Genomic DNA, 14,545 nt, shown 5'->3' on the forward strand with positions numbered 1-14,545 from the left:
GAAAATTTATTTAAGAGCTAAGGGGATTCTGCTAGGATTTAACCATTTTTAACAAGCACATTATTCTTCTTCTAGAGTAAATAATAGGTTGTTTTGTTCTTATAGAGTATCTAGTATATTGTAGTTTCACAAACAAACTCCCTTTGCATTTATGACTAAAAGAAATAAAGTATTGATATAGACAAAAGGAAGAAGAGCCTACTTATTTTGGGGGTAGAAAGTATGAAGTTTTAAATTTAAATGTATTTATATATTCAGTTATTTAAGTTCAGGTGGTTTTCTAAACCACCTGAAGTATTCAGGTAGTATTCTGTTATTTGTCAGTTTTGTTTATTTTGCATGCTTTTATTAAGAAGACCTAAATGAGATTTTGGCTAAGTTTGGCAACACTGAAGATGTTGAATATACTGCCAATTCACACCATGGATGCAAATCTATTTATTTTTGTGGTTTATGTTGCAACAGGTTTCTAATCCTTGAGCTGGGCGTACATATGTGACTTCAGTAGGGAACCTATTGAATGAAGGTGTTCAATAATTTCCTGAATTTCTAAAATATACTAAGTATCATACAGAATAAATATACACCACTACTGGCTTTTAAGTTAGAATCTTCAAGATATAAGACATAAAGGGAAATGGATTAGGAAGGAAAAGAAAAAGAGTAAAAACCAAGTTCTTGGATGGAAAGTTGAGAGAGAGGAAGAACCATATGATTCCAGAACATAAGAGAACAAGCTGAAACTGAATTTAGAGAAAAAGAAGCTATTACTGATTCCAGAGATTTGACTTCAGTATTAGGGTGTTCTGCCTATTTGAATGGAGTGATTCTTCCTTAAGGAACAGATTCATGTTTGGGGGTTCCTTCTGGATCCAAAATTGATGCTGGAGAAATGCATAACATCTGAAGCAAGAAGATTTTTTAAAAATTGATTTTTATAGATAAGCTAACTGAATTCCTACTTAGAGCAGACCTAATATTTTGTTATGTATGCACCAGTTGTAAAGGTTGAATTATTTCAGTGCAGTCTTGATGGAACAGCCCCTGGATACAATGCAGAATTGCAGCTGTCAAGGAATGTGGTAGCACCCCTGTGGTGAAATAGCTACTTTGTTTGCTGGATGCTTTTGAGCCATATTCAAGGACATTACTTTGGTGTACAAAACCTTACGTGCCCAAGTGACCTGTGGGATCACCTATTCTCATAGACTGCATCCCATACCCTTAGGTCTTAAGGAACTAAATTCTGCTTATTCAGTGTGTTCTGAATAAATTTGAGGAAGAAGAGTTAAATGACAGCTGATCTGTCAACCAAGCAAATGAGAGATCTGTGCCTCCTTTTGAGATACTTAATCTGGTATACTATACATGTCTATTTGGAAATAGGTATGTTGAGTTCCATGAGACTTATGCACAGGTAGGTGCGTAAAGGATTGCAGATTAAAACATTAATTATCAACTAGGACCAAAACATATGGCAATATTAATAGTAAATATTTACAGCACATTAAATTGATAGCTAGGAATATTGGTATAAAGAAACTAATCTACTATTAGGAGCATATCTGACTTTTTTCTGTATGACATTCATTCAGGTATTTCAAGAGTTCTGTTACATCTTTTCTCATTCTTTCTTTCTCCTCTGTTTGTAGGATTTCTTTTCTGGTAGCCTTCTCTTCCAGTTTCTCTGAATTGTTTCAGAATTGTGTGCCTAGAACTGGAAAGACTACTTGAGCTGGAGTCTGAGAAAAGCAGAATAAAGTGGAACAGTTACTATCCATTACATTCCTATCCATGCTGCCTAAGATTTCATTTGGCTTCAGAAATGTTATCCTAAGTAAAAAGATAGTGGCTAGAATAAAAATAAAATGATTTCAATATTGTTGAATCCAAAGAACAATAGAGACATATTGAGGCTTTCCTGCATTATGTATGCTATGTTTAACATAAGAAGTAATGTATGCAACTTGCATGCAAAATATTTGTATCTAGTCATAACAACTTTCATAACAAGAATATCTTTTGAAATGCAATATATAATTGCCATACTAAAATAAAAATCAATTTTGTGGTCTGCCTAGAAAATTGTGCTCACTATTCTAGTATGAACAAATAAGCGTTTCTCAACCTTTAAAGACACTGAAACAGAATATGACATTCCACACAGGTGGCTGAGGAACATAAGCCTTTTCTGAATGTGACATTGAAGATTCACATATGCCATTGATTTGTAGAATATGATTACTATCTTGCAGTTTTTATCAGTCTTAGGAAAAGCTTTTTACGTGACATCCTAGATTAGTTAATGAGAGAACAGCTTTGAGCTATCTTTATTACATTTCAGGCAGAAAGAAAAGTACTGAAACTGCAAAGAACGGGCCAAAATATAAGCAATTAAAAAAATTTTGAACCATGTTGAACATGACTTTTGCGCAGATATAGAAAAACTGCACCTCAGTGTTGGGTTCCTGGGACATTTGTTTATTCTTGGACTTGTGGTTGTGGAAAAGCTTTTTGAATGTTTCTAATGGACCTTTGCATAGATTTCTTTACCTCATATTAACACTGTGGTGCTTCTGACTGTAGAGTTTTGAGATTGTTAGAAAAAAATATGATTAAGATGAAAAGGCTATTATCAAACAGCACTGGCAAATCTTTATTAGTTTTTTAGTTTTTCTGTTTGTCAGCAATCTGTTTGAATGTGTTTGACATTGCATTCAAGTGGCAAGATCATGACTGAAACTTTTAGCAAAGACAATTTGTAATAATTTTTTAAAATTGCAATTAAAAATTAAATAATTTTTAAATTATAATTTTATTTTATTTTATGTAAATTAATTTACAATTAAATAATCGTACAGTTTCCTCACTTGCCTTGGGAGATATTCAAGCAGACTTATGTAACTTCTAACCCTAGAGTTTCCTTTGGCAGGCCATCTATGCTATTCTCTTATCTCTAGGAAAAATTCTAATTTTCAGTCAGCAGCTGATTATAGCTAAACAGTTTTGTACTATAAAACTTTAAAATTTTCTCCACTGCAGACAATGGAAGTTCATTTAAAGTAACATTGCTACATGGCCATTTTGAGAGTCACTGCTGTGAAGGGAAGGGCTAGCTACCCATCCTGCCATTAAAACTTTAATGTTATTTCTTTTCTTTTGTCTATTAATCTTCTTTGCTTTCCAGTATTTTGGAAATTCTATGAATAAATGCATTAATTAAACATATAAATAAATAGAAGTTGTTTCAAATTCTAATTTTCAAGTGGAAAGTATTTTTGAAAGAATTTTGCAATTGCCTAAGGAAATGCAAAAGGATTTAAAAGTTGTAAGATAGTGCATCACCTTTATGAAAGGGATTTCAAAACTTGTGTACCTGAATCCATTCTTAATTTGGACAATAAGTCTCCCATAACTTTGCACTTTTCCTGTAGCAAAACTCATTCCTCAAGGATGTTGTCTAGGGAGTGAGTGACAAAATGACATTTGCAAAAAATGTCAGGCTCCCCCTGCCCGGCCAAGCAACACATTATTTCTGTATTGTATACAGAATACAGTAGACATGTTAGATCAGTGTTTGTCAACCCTGGCAACTTTAAGATGTGTGGACTTCAACTCCCATAATTCTCCAGCCAGCATGACTGGCTGGGGAATTCTGGGAGTTGAAGTTCACACAATTTAAAACTGCCAAGGTTGAGAAACATTGTATTAGATAGTTGACAGTTGCTCTGCAGCCAAGAGAGATGATACCGAGTTTATACCAAGTGTAACCATGGAAGAAGAGATGTTGCCAAAAACTGGTTCAGGATGAGAACAACTATAAAAACCAAACCTATTGGTTGTGAGAATGACATATCATTATATCACTGACAATAAAGCTTGATAGAACAGAATGGTTAATCATAAATATAATTTGAAAAACATAAACTATTTTTTCAATGTAGGATTTAGTGGTTACTTTTTTTTTACTTTTTTTTGAAAGCTTGTCAAAAGAGGTGGGTGGGGAAAGGTAATTAAAAACACAGCACAGATTGGAATATTGTTCCATGTTTTCATGTTTCCTTTTCCTTTTTTCAAATGTTGGTATTTATTTATTACATATACACAGGACCTTTTGGTCAGAAATAATAAACAGTATCATTCTGGAAATAAACTCTTCTCTGAAGACGTAAACAATATTCAGAAGTACTGAGAATGCACTTTGACTAAGAAGGCAAGCACTTTACTGCATTTAAAGTGGAATATCCAATTTTCATTAGCCTTAGGAAATGTTATGTTTTGCTTGAGTTATAAATTAATGTAGATAATAGCCATATCTGATTATCTCTGAAATATCTCTGAATAGTTTACAGTTTGTTCAGTTAAAGGTGACTACATTTAGCTGATAATCATTTCATGGCAAATTCATTTGAAAGCTGCAGTAGTTTATCCATTAGAACTCTAGGGGTTTGGAAATAAATGGTTGTATATATATTTAAATTGCATATAATGGTTGAGTGTGTGCATGCCCAGTCTTGTTGAAAATGTCCTTACAAACATCCTGAGTGTGTGCACTTCAGAGTTGGTACAATATAGGCAACAGTTTGTTAGCTTACAAGGGTGTCTCTGCATTAGAGATCTGAGCTCGCGTAGAGTAGAGTGACCATACTTGGGAGAAAAATGGCCTTTGGTTATGCTTATGAAGTGTCAAAATGTATTAGTACTAACCTTACCATTAATAGGTAATGATGCATGTGGCACTGAGCCTATAGCTGATATCCTAATCTATACCTTTTCTACCTTAGTTAAAAGTAGAGTGTGAAAAGCCTGATTGACCAAAGCCAAATTGGGCAGCAAAGGTCAATATCTGTTGGCCCATCTGGTGATGACTATGACATTTAGAGATTGCCATGGAATATAACAGGAATAAATGGTAAAGAACATGAATTAATAAATGAAATGGCAAAATAGGTATGTTGTATGTCTGTGAAAGTAAGAGAAAGGTGAAGGAGTATCAGCCCTATAAGGTAGACTAAGCTAAGAAACCAATTCCATATCGGTCTAAAACTGCTTTTATTGGAACAGCTATGGTAACAGAATCTTGCAAGTCTGAATGTGCTATCCCCTCCTTCACTTTATCTTTGTGTGAACCTGTCAGATGTTTACTCAAGTTCATTTCTTGGAATTATTCTTCTAAGTGACATGAATGGATGGGTGTAAATGAGATGAAAGACAACAGAATAAATGATTGGGCCATTTAAAGACCTGGGAATGAAAGAAAATGGAAACTGTTTTGTGAGCATTTGCTTAGAAAAACATCTGTTTGCTTTGAAAATGTAGGTATGCATAAGTTTCATACATGCACATGGGGTAAAAACAAATCAAAAAGCATAATTGATTTGATTGGTTATGATGAAAGATTGAGTGAAGTAGTGAAAGATACAGAGTAAAATAATGAGAAACTATTATTTGGTAATGTTAAGAGCATATTGTATCTCAAGGAAAAGATATGGAAAAAAGGAAATAAGTGAAAGAGATTAGAATTAAAGTAGAATGATAACTAGAAGAGAAAGATTGACTTATTTATGGAAAATGGTTAGAACATAGGTTAGAATGAATGCAAAGTGGACATAAAGAAAGAGGATGTGGAAGCTGCTTGGAACAGAGTGAAAAGAATTATGTTACAGAGTTCCAAAGAAGGATGTAGAGTTACAATAATGAAAAGGGTGAAAAAGGACATTGGGTGAAGTGATGAAGTAAAAGATTCTGGATAAAAAAATGTACACAAAAAAGAATGACTCTCATACAAAGTGAGGATGAGAAAAAGATATCAATGTATATATAAGGGAAAAGGTTACAAAAATGTAGTCAAAGAGAAGAATATGTGATTAAGATTAAAAGAGACGGCAAAGATAAAATATCAGTTTTGGATAGAAATAAAACATGTTTTATCAAGACTATTAAATAACTTGGGATTAATTTGAAGTGGGGGAAATTTGGAAGTGGGTTTTTTTGGGTTTTTTTTTTTTTTAATTTGATTGAGAATAGTGGTCAGGTTGTTATACTAGGAGTGAGGAGACCCAGATCCTAGTCCATCAGCAATAGAGGCTTACTGGATGACTTTGAACTAATTACTGAGTCTCAACCTAACCTATCTCACTGTGGGAGGAAGAAATAGGAAGAAGGAATGCTATGTATACTACCTTGAGCTCCTGAAAGAAAGACAAAATATGAATCTAATAATAAATATAGTTGTACAAAAAGACTATTCCAGCACAACTGAGTATGAGATAGCTGAACTTACATATATCAGTAGTTTCAAGCTAACCCAGAAGGTCTGAACAAAAACCATGGGCTTTTAACACATTACAATTGTTAATTGAGAAGAGAGATTACGTTGTAATCCCTCTCTTTTGAACCTTCACCTGCATTACCATCCCATCTCCCCCTCACTCCCCTCTGCCTTATCCTGATGTATTTAAATTCTATATCAGTTAAACTACTTCACATGTCTGATGAAGTGAGCTTCATCTCATGAAAGCTTATGCTTTATAGTAGAATTTATTAGTCTTAAAAGGTGCACTAGACATTTTCTGATTTATGGCTACCATAGACTAACACAGCTCCTACCCCAAATATGGTGAAACAAGAAGAGCTAGAATGGATGGCTGCTGAATGAATGTGGATTAATATACAAATAGTGACAAGTATGAAAGAAGTATATTGATGCGGTCTAGCCTCAAGAATTAATTAGATCAGATCTCAAAAGAAATATATGATATGTGTTGTGAGAAAGGGAAAACCAAGAAAGTCATGGTTGGGTAGAGTTGATGAAGTCCTGAAAAAGAGAGAAATGTGAATTTTAAACAATGAGGGGCAATGTATGAATTGGTCTATATAAAGTGTGGAAATAAGGATGGTTTGCAACGCTAGGGATGTTTGAAAAGGTATAATGAACAGTGTTGGTATGAACTATATTTAGCTGTATATCCTTATCTCATAGTTAATTTCTTTGCCTTACTATTTCTTAATCCTTTACTGAGCTGTGCATAATGTAGCTTACATGGCAAGGGAATAGTATGATGGTGTCCTGTGCCTGGCTGCCTAATTTGTATTTTTGTTTTTTTCCCTTTCCCCCTTCACAGAATTTTCCCCCTCGCAGAGGGGAGAGACTGTTTAAACAAGCTATCTCTTCCTGAACTGCTTTTCTTTGTGGTGCAGTGGTTCTCTAAAAAGTGCTAGCGGCAGGTTAATTAGCACCCTCAGCCTTGCACTGCTATCTGGAATTGGCAAAGACCTTATTCAGTTTCACCCTGAAGGCTTTCTTGTGCTATTTGAAGTGGCTCCAGGCCACCAGCACATTAAGGAAACAGCTGGTGCCAAGGCATTCCTTTCAGTGGGTATTCCCCATTGCTTAGTCTCTTGTAATCTTTTCAATGAATGTAAATACAAACATTAATTTCCTCTTGCTAATTATCCCAGAGCAAGAGGTGAGAATTCCAAGGGGTGGGGGTGTGGGGAAAAGGGGCTATAAGATTTACCCCTTTTTCCCAGCTTCCTCGTGGAATTCTCGAACATGAACCCTCCCCACCATTAGGGCTCACCCGGCTGTTTTGGGATTGTATCCTTCTGATGCTGTAAGTATTCAGGGGTGATTTCTTAATAAACTTTTTCAAGATTTATTGACTTCCTGGTGTCTCCTTTAGTGTTCTCGTTCTTTGGTATCAGACCTGCAAATTCTAAATTAAGTGTCGACACACAGATTTACGGAAACAGATGGTGTATACGTATGTATTAATTTGCAAGAATTGAAACCAGCTCCTTAGGAAATCTTTACATGAAGTGCATAGTGGCTTAGCTGAAATTAAAAAAAAACAAAACCTTGCAGCATGTGACTTCCTATTTCTGTAAGGTACTTCCAAGAGACTTCCTCTGTTAAACCAGCTGAAGTCTCTAGAGATTCAAAACATTGTTCAGCCTGCCTTGCCACACAGCAATGCGCTCACTGTGATTTTTTTTTTTAAATGAGATTTCCCCTCTTCTTTCTCTTCCCTCCCCCTCTGTACCATTTTCAGCATGTAAAGATTTAGTGGCTCCGACACGGGATCGAAAACTGAATACATTTGTGCAGATCACGGTGGTACATCCAGGGGAGCAGAACCAAACAAGATATGCAAGCACGGAAATTGTGGAGGTGATTCCTTTCCCTTTTCCCTTTTCCCTTTTCCCTTTTCCCTTTTCCCTTTTCCCTTTTCCCTTTTCCCTTTTCCCTTTCATGAAAGGCATGGAATTGTTGACATTTAACCAGTGTGAACAGCTGGAGTGTTGCCTGTAAAAATAAAGTTTTGCTTTTGCAGAAGAACATTAAAGATTGCTTGGGTTTTAAAGTATAAAATGATATGGGAATTCTTAATTATTGTTTAATTTAAAACAAAAAATGCAAAGCATTGTTTTAAAAAATACAAAAGTTTGGTTACAGAAGTATTAATATGTCTCATGCATATTCCTATTTCTCTGTACAGTATCTGGAATAAAGCACTTTGTTCTTCATGGTAATAATACATGTTACATTTTATATCTGCCTTCCCCAACTAGATGGTTTTCTGGTGTGTTGGACTACAACTGCATTGTCTCCAGAGGCTGTTTTATACTGGCACAATTTATAAGCAAATTGAAGCAAACATAGCATTATCTAGTTTAGCCTTTTCAGCTTTATCTACTTCTTGCAGTGGTACTCAGGAATAACAAAAAAGTTGATCTTCTGTTAGCAGAGTGCACATTAAGATGTACTTGCATATATGTCTTGGGGGAGAAAGCAAAATCCTTATTGCGCTCAACTGCACTCAAATTCACTTTTAAAAATTAGACTGTCAGATGCATCTGGCAACTGGACTGTTGTTATATAAAGTACCAGTAACCAGCTAAAACACTTTTAACTGAGTGGAATGGGTCAGTGTAGACTTCCTGAGAAGCTGTGCTTTGGTTTTTGGAGCAGACCATTCAGGCACAAGTGGAACCCTTTCCTATTCTACAGTTGGCTGAAATTCCTAACAGAAACCCTGGACAATTTTAGTTTTTATATTTCGATGCAAGTAGTGGTCCTCAAAACAGCTAATATACAGCTGTTAAATCCACAAACATAAGTTATAAAATATCTATATAATAATTAAAAGCCAGACAAGGAGGATTGCTGAGTGGTATTATAGAAGGCTATGCAATATTACAGACTGCTTTTGAAATTTTCAAAAGTAGTTTACTATGCTGAAAATGTAATAAATACAAGTTTTGTGGGCTGATAAAATTAGCTGAATTTGTGCTTTGGATCACAACTTACTCCAAACCATGTTATGCCATTTATTTTAAAAGTATTTATTTTACTCTTCTTCCAAGATGTTTATAATTCTGGCACAGCTACTTTTGCTTTGGCTTAGTACCTCCCATATTTTTACATTTTATTTTCTCAAGAAGCGTAACATGTCAGTGCATAAACTAGATGTATGCAAAATTATATGTTTTTGATTATGAATGAGTGGATGAATTCTTCCTCCTAATTATAAAAGAATTCACTATATATGCTAACACAATTGCCTGGAGTAGTTAGTTAATTGTTGCGAACTTAAGTTTTGCATCCTGAAATGTTTGTCTTTGTTTTGAGAGGTATTATATTTTGCATTTTTCTCTCTGTTGGTAATCAAAATCTGTCTTCCATGTGAAGAAATATTGCATTTGGAAATCTCTGTAGCTATTCTGCTCCTGACCATAATTGAATACAAGATGGTACACAGCTGCTACCTAGCTAAATCTGAGTTATGTCCTTGTGCTATGCAGGGAACAAGAGACCCACTGTTTCTGACTGGTGTGACGTTCCCACCAGATTACCCTATCTATGAAGAGACTAAAATAAAGCTAACTGTCTATGATGTCAAGGATAAATCTCAAGACACAGTAGGTATCTTGTTACTTCTTTTGCTAAGATCTTTTAATCAGTTCTTTTCTTTATTGTTTTCATTCCATTATTTCTTAGGTGTTCTGTGCTACATTCTGCTGAATTTATTGTAGGTTAGCACAGAATATAAAGAGTTAAGACTTTGTGTTGCCTTCCTTCTAATGGTGATGGACAGCATATGGAATGGATCAAGTTGAAATGTCTAGAAAGAAAATAAGTTCCCTAGAAATCTGTTTCTGATCATAGAATGTTGAACAATACTGAAACCTCAGTTCTGAGGAGAGGAGGGGTAATAAAACTGTGGTATATTCATTCCTATATTGAGGCTGACATTCTTGCAGCCCATCTGAAATGCTTTAGAACGTGAATATATTATGAAAAAACAAATACAGTTTAAACTGGCAAATTTGAAATCTTTTATTATTATGCAAGAAAGAAGAATTTAATACAGAACTGCTTGTAAACTTATAACCAAACAACTGTATTACAGTTAATTTTAGGATTGTTTCCCCCATGCCAAAGGTTTGAAACAGTAAGTAATATTTCATTTTTAGTATATTTCTGTTTAGTTATAATTTCTGATTTGGTTTATATTCAAATGTATTTTTTAAAAAAGAATAAAATAAGAGTTGATAAATATTCTCTATATTACAAAAATATTAAGTACTAATTTTAATTACAATTATTTACATACAATATGATTTTCTAGCTTTTGTTTATTTTTACTATAAATCACCTTCAGAAGACTATGGACTTCAAAGACAGCTGAGAAATGGATTTTAAAATGTTTTTAAGATATAAAAAGTCTTAATAATATAAATCTACCTATAGGATCAAAAGGATAAACATGTATAGGATCAATTCATGATAAACCAAAAGGATTTGTATTTATTTTCTCATTTCCATCAGTAGTAAGTGTTGTAAATGATTAAGATCGGTACATATTGGGCTAGGAAGGAATTATGGCTCATTAAGCTCTTTTCTGGAGGGTTGCATATTTACATTTGGAAAGATTGCTTTTGGTCTGGTAATGCTTTCTGTTGTCTGACTCACTACAGCCAGTATCTTAATTCAGAAAAGTAAAACTAGCTTTCTAAATGATTCTTTAAGGAACAGTTGGAGAATAGAAAATCTATGAAATGCAGTTGAGTAGTGCCTTAGAAGATTATTCTGAGAAGTTTAAGAGTAGAGACTTTTAACTTGTGTTCCTCACAGTAGGAAAATAAGTCATAGTGACTTCAGCTTTGATGTGGGATTTTGGTGATTCCTTGTCAATAGTTATCACCTTGTGTTATTTTCTGGTCTTTGTTTTGGTACTTGAGGGTATGTTTGTGTTACTGTTCTTTTGTTCACTGCTTAAAGAGAAGGAATTGAACCTTAAAATAAATTGAACCTTTCCAAGTCCTTCCTTACAGTATAGTAACATATATTTTATTTTACAATTGAATTAAATATTTTAAAAATCTGATTTGTAAAATGACTTATGAATTTCTATTTCATTTGCTATAACTAGTAGTTAGAGTAGAAGAAGGGGATAGAAAACCTGTAGAGGCAGCTTGGAAAAAAATATGCAAGGGAAACTGGGACATGCACTTTACCTCAATCCTCAACCTCAGCATCCCTGTAGCAATGAGGGGAAGGGGAGTTTGCATGGACATGGTTGCAGTACTTCAAGTTCAGGTGCCCTTGTAACTATTTAGTATAATACAGTTAGTTATACAGTTTTATTGCAGACATTGTCAGTTAACCTAGGGATGGATGTATCTCTGTCCCACCATCATTTAAAACATTTTGGAATGCTTGTAAAGAATTACAGATGCCATATGAAGAAGAAAGAGAAAATGCTATGCAATTGATGCATGTAACTAGCCCATGAAATAACATATGAGATAATTTTTTCTTAGTTTCAAATTCCAGGATACTCCCAACTTTGTCATTTGCCATTACCAATATACCAACTATTCTTTATCATATGGCCATTCAAAATATGGGCAAAATATTAGCCCGTACTTGATATATGTTGTGTGACTTTCAGTTATACTGAAAGTTATATACTAGTTATACTTGCTGTGACCTCTTCATTTTTACAGTTTTATGTGTTTGATATTGCCATTGTTCAATGGCTGTTTAATACAAGAAGATATTCTTGTTTAATTAAGACAGGTAACTTATTGTTTAGACAACTTACAAACAAAGTTTGTTTAATTTCTATTGATAGCTTATATAGATAAATAGCATGAAAAAATGAGAGGGACTATTGTTCTAAACCATTGGTTTGGAATAATCTTATTAGTTTTAAGAATTATTTCTGAATAAGAAAAATGTGGATTGCAGCTGTAATTTTAGAAGTAGAAAGAGATGCCATTCATTAAAAACAGTAGGAGATTCAGCTTTCAGAAGAATCTGCTCTGATATGTGTTCCCATGTTGTAAGTAATGCCTTCCCATATTTTTTAATCAACTACCTGAAGTTGAATACTGGCTTAATATTTTGGTTGCCGTTCCTTTTTAGATCATTATAGAAGAGTATTGAGCTGAAAATGGAATATCATCTGTGACCAACGAGAGATTCGCTATAGAAAGTTTCCAACTTCCAACTTAATAAAGAGAATATTTAACAATCTAAGTTGGGTTCTTAATGATGTCTTGGGAGTAAATATATGGATTTGCATTTTTACATGCATGTTATCCCAGAGAATGGATCATAACATGGCACTGATTCATCCTTCTGTTTCATCATTTTCCATGAGATTCCATTTTATTGATTTTGAGGGTTCAGTAAAAAATGAAATTGACTTCTCAGTCATTGTTTTTCAGCTTTTCCCTGATTAAAAAAAAAAAAATACCGCCCAATTCAGTTTTTAGATACCATCCTGACTTGGATACACTTCAGATTTTGCAAAATAGTCAAATATATTTCTTTTTCCTCTCACTCTTAAATTTAACTAGCAACTTGGTTTTAAAATTGCTGAAGTAGATTACTTAATGTAATGTATCTTGTTAATGATCTAGCTGTTATCAAAACAGGCTTCTCAAGGAAGCTGTTTTACATTTTTAACTTTGGAAGTAAAAATAGAAGTTCTCTTGTAAAACTTAGACCATTCATTGGCATATTGTACTTTCCAGAAAGAATGATTGTAGAAGGCTTTTGGAAGAGTACTCTTCCAACATGAAACTCTGTTTCATACATTTCATACAGCTTATCATGTCCCTTCATATACTAGAGTAAGCACATGAAATCCTGACCTGGATTGGGACTCTTTGTCTGTGAGTTGGGGACGAATGAACTTCTCTCTATTATCTGTATGGTATACTATTCATTTTTGAAATTGTCCCCACCATAGAAGCCTGAAAAAGAAAAGAACATTAGTGGCAATGAATTTCTTGGACTATGGAATGACTGTGAAAGGATTAAAATGGAAAATTACCCTTGTCCGGTTTGTGCATAACAACCTTAACTTGAATCAGAATGCCCTATTCTCCCCCTACCCGACATAAAAAAGAAGGAAATTTATTAGCAAGTAGGGATGTTAAGATTATATTTCTCACAGTTGCATCTGATAGCTAGAACCATCATCTGCTAAATATTGTGCCTACTGTATAACTGTACAGCTGAATCAGTTACTCAGTGTAAAGCATACTAGATGCTGTCAAGGCGAATTTAAATATCTAGGAAAAAAGCACATAGTACATACTGTATCTTCTAATCTGTATCACTTCAGAGGGATAGCTAGAAAAGATGGAACTGCTTATTTTACCGGCATCCATGTGTAAGATTAGTAGAGGTGTACATTTATTTACAACAAATTTCAAATCCAGAATTGGAACATCTGATTCAGAAAACATAGGAATTCCTCCAAAGAACAGCAAGGACCCTCCAAAAAATTTGAAACAAAATCTTGGTTTTCCTGAAACTTTAGAAGTAATTCAAAGTTTTGTAGTCAAGAAGAGGTATGGATTCTGTGCCTTTGCAAACTGATATATTCTTCTGAAAAGAACTTCTTAAAAGAAAAACAATGTATGTGTATCTGCAGACACCAGTTCATCAACCAGATAAATGCAGCCCCTGCAAATCTCCACAACATGAAACAAACTCCTCAGCACTTGCTGACATAATGGAGATTAAAACAACCCTTCTGATAAATATTTGGCTCATTGGTTTGTCTCATTGGTGTCTTGCCTTGGTTCAGGTGAAATGCTTCTATCTTCCCTGTCAAATTCTTCTCCCTTTTTACTTCCTCAGCTTCTGTTTTATAACTATGATGTCTAAATGGGTCAAATAATGATAGGTACAAACATAATTTAACTGGCAAGCTATAGTTTATTGTATCCATATTTTGTCTCATTCATCCGTGGCTGAAGGCAGTGATTTGGTATTTGGGGCTAAACCATGCTGGAATCTTGCAAAATGTGGCTTTCTTTTGAGATTTGAGACCTTTATCTTTAAAAATCTTGGATTTGACTCCTACACAAGGGCTCATTTGCAATGTTCATGAAGACCACCACAGATCTCTAGACTACAGTTCATGGCCTTGGAATAGAGGTTCTGAAACTGTAGCCTAACGTCCTCTCCACTCTGAGAACAATATGAAGTTTATGATTAGCCCTGCCTTCTCATGGA

At 34.3% G+C, this 14,545-nt stretch overlaps 1 protein-coding gene across 9 annotated transcripts in view; it reads left to right on the top strand.

Annotated features, from left to right (window-relative positions):
* The window catches only part of INPP4B (inositol polyphosphate-4-phosphatase type II B), a 256,059-nt gene that overhangs the window by 91,424 nt on the left and 150,090 nt on the right, over positions 1 to 14,545 (top strand). For 8 of the 9 annotated variants that reach the window (XM_088132815.1, XM_088132817.1, XM_088132816.1 and 5 more), the window contains 2 exons: positions 8,055 to 8,173; positions 9,808 to 9,924. In XM_088132815.1, coding sequence (XP_087988941.1) covers positions 8,055 to 8,173; positions 9,808 to 9,924 — 236 coding nt within the window. The other variant, XM_088132819.1, reaches the window with a different exon arrangement.

This window comes from Python bivittatus, unplaced genomic scaffold, assembly GCF_059951505.1.
Source record: "Python bivittatus isolate LINGU-HERP-01145 unplaced genomic scaffold, Pbiv_v1 ctg000070_np1212, whole genome shotgun sequence".
Classification (NCBI taxonomy): Eukaryota; Metazoa; Chordata; class Lepidosauria; order Squamata; family Pythonidae; genus Python; species Python bivittatus.